Source organism: Vigna radiata, unplaced genomic scaffold, assembly GCF_000741045.1.
Source record: "Vigna radiata var. radiata cultivar VC1973A unplaced genomic scaffold, Vradiata_ver6 scaffold_386, whole genome shotgun sequence".
Taxonomy (NCBI): domain Eukaryota; kingdom Viridiplantae; phylum Streptophyta; class Magnoliopsida; order Fabales; family Fabaceae; genus Vigna; species Vigna radiata.
In genome coordinates this window covers 158,867-166,670 of record NW_014542415.1, presented here as the reverse complement: position 1 = coordinate 166,670, position 7,804 = coordinate 158,867, and the positions used below count along the sequence as shown (strand labels likewise).

Genomic DNA, 7,804 nt, shown 5'->3' with positions numbered 1-7,804 from the left:
TTGACAATTGACCAATTTGCATCTCTAAAGATCTGAAACTGGACTGGTCAACTAAATGTTGAGACTCATAAACCTTCAAAAATTTGTCAAATCTATCATTTAGGTCTCTGACAGTCTCTGTCAAATGATTTACCTGTTGCCATAAGGGTGAGGGTTGTTGTGGCCTATTATTAAGGAAGCCTCCTGATTGCCTAGATGGGTTATTTTGAGATTGTCCAATACTAGGATGGTTTTTCCAACCTTGGCTAGGATTGCCTTGGTTGAAGTTCCCCTGCCTACACTGGAACTGGTTCCCCATTTAATTTGCCTCCTGCTGCATATTTTCTGGCACAGCACATTGACCATTAATATAGTCACCACCACAGAAATCACAAAGTTGTTGTGCATTAGAGACATTCCTAATCTCTTTAGGAAGCTGAGAAAGGATCTTCGTCAAATTATCTAGCTTTGGAGTCAGAAGATGATTCTAAGCTAGCATGGCATCATCTGCAGGCAACTGTAAAATTCCCCTCTTCTGAACAGGTGCGCCCCTCTCACTGTATGTCTCCTGTTCATTTACCGCCATACTCTCGATCAAGTCATAAGCTTCATCCTCATTCTTCCTTTTAATGTCACCTCCAACTGCGGCATCAAGCATCATTTTAGTCTGAGTGTTCAAACCTCCAAGGTATGCAAGAACTAAAGTAGTCTTGTCAAAACCATGGACTGGTGTCTTCCTTAATAAGCCTTTAAATCTTTCTCAGGCTTGACCAAGAGTCTCATCCATGCCCTGTTTAAATGAGGATATTTCCAACCTTCCTTGGGTGACTTTGGACTGCGGAAAATATTTGTTCACAAACTTTGCTGCCACAGTCTCCCACGTAGTAAATGTTCCCTTTGGAAAGGAGTTCAACCATGTCTTAGCACTGCCTCCCAATGAGAAAGGAAACAGGCTAAGCTTTACTCGTTCATCTGATACTCCATTCATCTTGACAGTATTACAAATTTCACTAAACGTGCTCAAATGATCATAGGGGTTCTCATTTGACAAACCGTGAAATTGATTACCCTGTACAAGATGAATCAATGCAGGTTTCATCACCATGTTGGTTGTATTATCAGTGGGCATGGCTATACTGGTGAAGTGGAATGGGCCCAACACATTGGAAGCATATCCAAGAGTGCGTCTGGGAGGTGGTTGCTCATGTGCCATCTCTTCAGAATTTTCTGTACGAGCTTCTGGTGAGGGTTGCAACAATCTTTCAGGAGAAGGAAACAAATCCCTAGATGGGCATCTAACTCTCCTTCCCCTCCTGTCTGAAATTCCTGCAAGAAGCAGTTGCTGGCTTTTCTTACTCCTAGTATGTATAGCTTCCTGTATACACAAGAAACATATACCTTAGAAGCACTTTTTTATATAAAAATAAAAATAAAACAATAAAACAAAAACACAATATATACAAATAAGTCAAATTCAATCAATTTATACTACTAGAAAAGTTAAACCACGAGCGTCCAGAGCGGTTGGAGGCAAACCGCTGAGCGGTGAGACTGACCGTTGAGCGGTGGCGCGACTGAAGGGAAACCGCTGAGCGGTAAAATGTGACGCTGAGCGGTTATCTGCTGGGCTTGGGCTTAAATTCTGTTACTTTTGTGCTCTATAAATAGCCCCAGTGCGATTCAAATCATATTCTTTTGGCAGAAGAAGACGTCCAGAGCTGTTTGACACACCTTGGAGGAGATTCCTTGGATGCTTAGGCTCCAATCTATCAAATTTAGGGTTTATTCTTCCATTCTTTCATTGTATTTCATCTAGTTTCACCATGTCTATGGTGAACTAAACCTTTTGTTGTTGGGGAACAATGTAATCTTTTGAAAGTCTCTTTTATTGAAATTCTTATTATATTTATATGCTTGCATATGCTTAAATTATCAATTGTTGGGTTTCTTATCTATGCTCAAAGCTTTTATCGTTTAACTCATTCGATATAAAGAAGTTTGCCTTTATCAATACGGGAACGTACGGGGAAGTCATGAACTGATAGGGAATTCCTTGATTAAGCAACACCACCTAGGGATAGGGGTAGGACGATCAATTGTATTTTGCTTCCGTGATACATGCATTGCTAATTGCTAGGGGAGACTAGGAATAGTAAGTCAATAATTAGTAGTAGGCTTTTCTCGCCGAGGATTCGAGTTTGGGGTAGACTAAGAAAGTTTGCATGACAATTAGATAATAAAGCTAATTAATAAGAAGAGTAGATAAAAGAGAGTGGATAAGATGAAATTGTAAACCCCAACAACTCCATTCATTCATATCTTTTCTTGCCAATTGAATCACTTGCATTTGCATGTTTATTTTCGTTTTTGCATTCACCCACAAGATTTATATCTTTACAAGTCTCGTAATATCAATTTACATGAAAGTTAAGGCCTAAGAGGTCTTTGGGAAAATGATACCCGGACTTACCCGTTTTATATTACTTGATAACGATCTGGTACACTTGCTAGGGACTGAACAAGTTTTTGGCGCCGTTGTCGGGGGCTCGTGGTTTAACTTTTCTAGTAATGTAAATTGATTGAATTTGACTTGTTTGTATATATTGTGTTTTTGTTTTATTGTTTTTATTTTTATTATTTTTTAAAAAGTGCTTCTAGGGAATTTGTTTCTTGTGTATGCAGGAAGCTATACATACTAGGAGTAAGAAAAGCCAACAATCGCTTCTTGAAGGAATTTCAGATTAGAGAGGAAGGAGAGTTAGAAACCCATCTAGGGATTTGTTTCCTTCTCCTGAAAGATTGTTGCAACCCTCACCAGAAGCTCGTACAGAAAATTCTGAAGAGATGGCACATGAGCAAACACCTCCCAGATGCACTCTTGGAGATGCTTCTAATGTTGTGGGCCCATTCCACTTCACCAGTATAGCCATGCCGACTGATAATACAACCAACATGGTGATGAATCCTGCGTTGATTCATCTTGTACAGGGTAATCAATTTCATAGTTTGTCAAATGAGAACCCCTATGATCACTTGACAACGTTTAGTGAAATTTGTAATACTGTCAAGATGAATGGAGTATCATATGAACGAGTAAAGCTTAGCCTGTTTCCTTTCTCATTGGGAGGCAGTGCTAAGACGTGGTTGAACTCCTTTCCAGAAGGAACATTTACTACGTGGGAGACTGTGGCAGCAAAGTTTGTGAACAAATATTTTCCGCAGTCCAAAGTCACTCAGGGAAGGTTAGAAATATCCTCATTTAAACAGGGCAAAAATGATGTTGGACGTCTCAGCTGGAGGTGATATCAAGAGGAAGACTGAAGATGAAGCCTACGACTTGATTGAGAGTATGACTGCTAATGAGCAGGAGACATACAGTTAAAGGGGCACACCTGTGCAGAAGAGGGGAGTTTTGCATTTGCCTGCAGATGATGCCATGCTAGCTCAGAATCATCTTCTGACTCAAAAGGTAGACAATTTGACAAAGATCCTTTCTCAGCTTCTTAAAGAGATTAAGAATGTATCTAATGCACAACAACTTTGTGACTTCTGTGGTGGTGACCATATCAATGGTCAATGTGTTGTGCTAGAAAATATGCAGCAGGAAGCAATATATATGGGTAACTAATTCCAGTATAGGCAGGGGAACTTCAACCAAGGCAATTCTAGCTAGGTTGGAAGAACCATCCTAGCATTGGACAATCTCAGAGTAACCCATATGGGCAATCAGGAGGCTTCTTTAATAACAGGCAGCAGCAACCTTCACCTTTGTGGCAACAGGTGAGTCAGTTGACAGAGAATGTTAGAGGCTTTAGTGAGAGATTTGATAAATTTTTGAAGGTTTATGCATCTCAACAGGCAAGTAACCAAGCCAGTTTCAGATCTTTGGAGATGCAAATTGGTCAACTGTCACAGAGGGTAGAGATCACAGAAAAGAATCAATTTAGGGCTAATACTGATGTTAATCCTAAAGAGGAGTGTAAAGTTGTTGTGACAAGGAGCAAAAGAAAAGCAGAAGAGGAAGTTATTGAGATAGAAAGTAGTGAGGAGGAGGATGAAGAGATGAAAGAGAATGTGGAGAGCGAGAGTAGTGAGGGAGAGGAAGAAGAAGACAGGTTGGAAAAATTTTTTGAAAGTAAGGAAAGAGAAAGTCACCCTGAGCCATTCAGAGAAATCTTTAACTAGGTGACTGTTGTTCCCTTAAATGAAACTTTTCCTCAATTTCCTGTTTACTCTAAGAGAATAAAATATTATCTTGGAGAGGTGATAGATCTTGATGAAGAAGAACAAGAAATTGCTATTTGATGAGTCAATATTTTATTAACTGCACTTAGTTTATTGTACCGGATTTAATCAGGGAATTGTGCTTAAATGTCCGGTATTTTCTCGTTTTTGCTAATTGTGCTTAATTTGACCAGAAATTCTTATTTTAATTATTTTGAATTATCTGAGTTAATTATTTGCATTATTAATTACTGGAAAAATTTTGGAAATATAATTTGGAACATTTGGAGATTAAATGATAAAAGTAAGGTGATCCGGGGACCCATTTTGCGTTGAAGTGTGCGCTGATTGTTTTATGAATTTACTTAATTTCCTTTCTTTTAGAGAAGAGAAAGCATGGTGCTGCTAGATTCATTATTTGAAAAGGGCACACTAACTTCATAAAAAAAGAAAGTAAGTGGGCCCAGGTGTGTGCACACGTTGACAGATGCGCTGATGGGTTTGCTTTAGGAATCAACATTTCATTTTTGTGCTTGGAGATAAATGGTGCAGTGGGGCCCATGGATAATTTAATCTGCAGGGAGCTTCCAACACATCACGGGCTACATCCAAGATGCCTGATTCATCCAGCAGCATCCAACACTCTCACACATCACGGTCCACCAGCATTGCAGCACACAATAGATCACGTCCAGGCATCACACAAGCTATTGCATCCAATCTTCACGACCTAATAGCTAGGAGAGCTGCAGCACAAACAGACTTAAATTATAGCATCTAGCTACCACCCAAGGAAAGCAGCACGCGTGCTCCATGGAAGGCTGGACTCCACGTTGGAAAAAATGGCAGGCAGCAGTCCAACAATCACGTGAATTCCTCCAGCAAACTTAGGAGAAAGCAGGCCTACATTGGGGTGACATCCAGCAGTTGCCACATCTTCACACAACCTATTCAATTCTCCATCTAACAGCCCATCAACACTTTAGCGTCCAGTAGCTTCCATCCATTTCCGCATCTAGCAGCAACATGTTTTCCTTCATTCATTCCAGCAGCCCATTCCTCTGACAGCAACACATCACGGACTGAGAGCTGTGACAATAGCACGAGAAGGAGCTCCAACACGTCATGGTCCAAAGAAAGGCAGGTGTGCTTGGAGAGAATGGAGGTGTAGCAGCCCATGTGCACATGTTGACGGCCCATAGCAACCCCAATAGCAGGTCGAGGAGGGCTTCACTTAAGGGAATAAAAAGACAAGTTGTTGTAGCCGCACAGACATCTGGAGAAGGAGATATCAATTTCACTTCTTGAGGAGAGCCGCCACGGGAGGAGAAGAGTAGATAGCTTAAAGTTTTTCTTAAGTTTTAAGAGCCATGAATGGTGAAGTCCAATGAGTTTTATTTTAATTTCCTTTCTTGTAGAAGACAGCTGCCACTATGTGAGGGCATTGATTTTCTTTTTGTTGGATAACATTTCTTTTCTTTTACTGAGAAGAAGAATTTTTTTTTTCAATTGCAAAGAAGTGAAACATTTTTCATTTATGTTGCTTTACTAAGTGTTGAATTCCGTGATGAATGTGCCTGAAAGTTGCTGCATTATTAACTTCAATTTTAGTTAAGCCTTATGTCTTAATTTCCGCCGAATGCTCATTTTAATTATTAGCTAATGTTGCCCTTTTATTCCAAGTTGCATGTGAATTTAATTTTGATTTAGTAATTTCAATTCAAATGAGTCATGTAAATTTTCTTTGATTTAGTTGTAATGTTAGCTTAAGTAAGCGGGTTGGTCATTAATAAAATTACTTTGTTTCCTTGAAATTTCTTGGACTGTACTTGTGTTTACTCTGCTCTGCCTGGCATTCTATGAAATCTGACTGTGTTCTTGCAATGGGTATACGCTTAGTTGCCCGATTAGTGATTGCATCTTCGCTTGGTTGATCAATCTGTATAGAACACGTTGGATGGAATAGATGTATTATGTTCGCTTAGTTCGTAATTATGATAGCATGATTGACCTTTGCTTAGTTGGGTGATTTGTGTTGGATTTGGATTAAAGTAGTGTGTACTTGTCGTTAATCTATGATTGGAAGCATAGTGATTGAGTTAATGACCAACCGTTTTCACATTCCGTTTTTACATTTCTGTTTACCTTTCTGTTTGCATCTGTGTTTACATTGTTGTTTGCATTCGTGTTTTGATTTTGTTTATCCGCATTCACAAACTTTTCAACAACTCCCCCACTACGTATTTGACCTAATTCTCGAACCACATTTGGTCCTTGAGAGACGACCTAGGAGTCACTTCCTAGTACTATACTGCATTCTTTATACACATTAAATTTGCATGAGGTGCGACACCCATCACTATTCAACCTAGAAAGAAACAACATCCACCAAAAATGAAGGATCTAAGGTGTTGGACTGTGCCATGCATCATTAATGATGTGAATATAGGAAGGGCAATGATAGATTTTGGATTTAGCATTAATTTGATGCCTTTGAGTTATCTAAAGAAAATTAAAGGACTAGTATTGAAACCAGGTAATGTTTCTCTGATAGTTGCAGATGGTTCTGTTAAAAAGCCAGTTGGTAGGGTGGAAGATGCAATTGTTCGTATTAAGCAGCTGGAGTTCTTGGTGGACTTTACAGTTGTGGATATGGAGAATGAGGGAAGAATTCCACTAATTTTGGGAAGACCTTTTATGAGTACTTCTAAAATGGTGATGCGTATCCAGGATGGAAAAATGATGTTAAGAGATCAAGAACATGTGTTATTGTATAATGGCTCTGACAAAATAAGAATAAGGAATATTTTGCAGAGGAAGAAGGCACAGGTACTAATACTGACAGTTGTAATATTTTGCAGGTACCTGAAGAGGAAGAGGTAGATAAAGGAGGAACAACCCACTCAGAGGACACGCCACTCCTACGTGGTTCAAAAGTAAAATTTAAAAATAGGAAGTAGATTGTGAACAAGCTTGAAGAAGGAGGAACAGTGAAGATTAGAAGACTATACTCCAAAGCAATCAGAAGAGTGGATAGGAAACAGCTGATGAGTTGGGTTGATGAAGATCCCAACCGGAATGAGAAGACATGATGTAATCTGAATGAATTCCAATTGTTATAGAACATTCTTTATTTTATTATATTGGACATGTAATTTTTGGATATTTAAACAATTTTTGGGTAGCATCTACTGAGGGATGCTAAGTTTTATGTATCTACTAAAGGATACAGTTAATTACACCTACTGAAGGGTGTTGGGAAGCACTTACTGATGAGTGCTAGACAGGTTGGGTCAGGCTCGTGATGTTAAACATGCACTACCTGGGAGGCAACCCAGTTGATTATTTCTTGTTTCTAACTCTGTTCTAAGTGCATTATATGTTTGAATGTTGCATTTGAGAGGGGAAAGGAACATAATGTAAATTTTGAAAGTAGAAATCAAGTGCTACAGGGTGGAGAACGTGAAGGCAAGCAAAGAAGAGGAAAACAAAATTTACTGTCCACCGTTGAGCGGTGCATTTGACCGCTGAGCGGTGGTGGCGTAAACCTGGCTCGGGCTTTTTAAAAGCTGAGCATTTTGGGGTTTTCTACACTTGAAAT

The 7,804-nt window shown here is 39.3% G+C and overlaps 1 protein-coding gene across 1 annotated transcript; it reads left to right on the top strand.

The window, feature by feature from the left end:
* Positions 1 to 6,597: 6,597 nt before the first annotated feature.
* On the top strand, positions 6,598 to 7,295 carry LOC106780039. The gene is made up of 2 exons (XM_014668273.1): positions 6,598 to 7,032; positions 7,164 to 7,295. Exons 1-2 carry the CDS (start codon positions 6,598 to 6,600, stop codon positions 7,293 to 7,295), a joined length of 567 nt encoding a protein of 188 aa, XP_014523759.1.
* The last annotated feature ends 509 nt before the right edge of the window (positions 7,296 to 7,804 follow it).

Bases quoted from the DNA above. Each gene is read 5' to 3' on its own strand.
- LOC106780039 (XM_014668273.1), top strand. From the start codon at position 6,598: ATGAAGGATCTAAGGTGTTGGACTGTGCCATGCATCATTAATGATGTG. The intron at 7,033-7,163 runs GTACTAATACTG...AATAGGAAGTAG, and splicing joins TGCAGAGGAAGAAGGCACAG to ATTGTGAACAAGCTTGAAGA.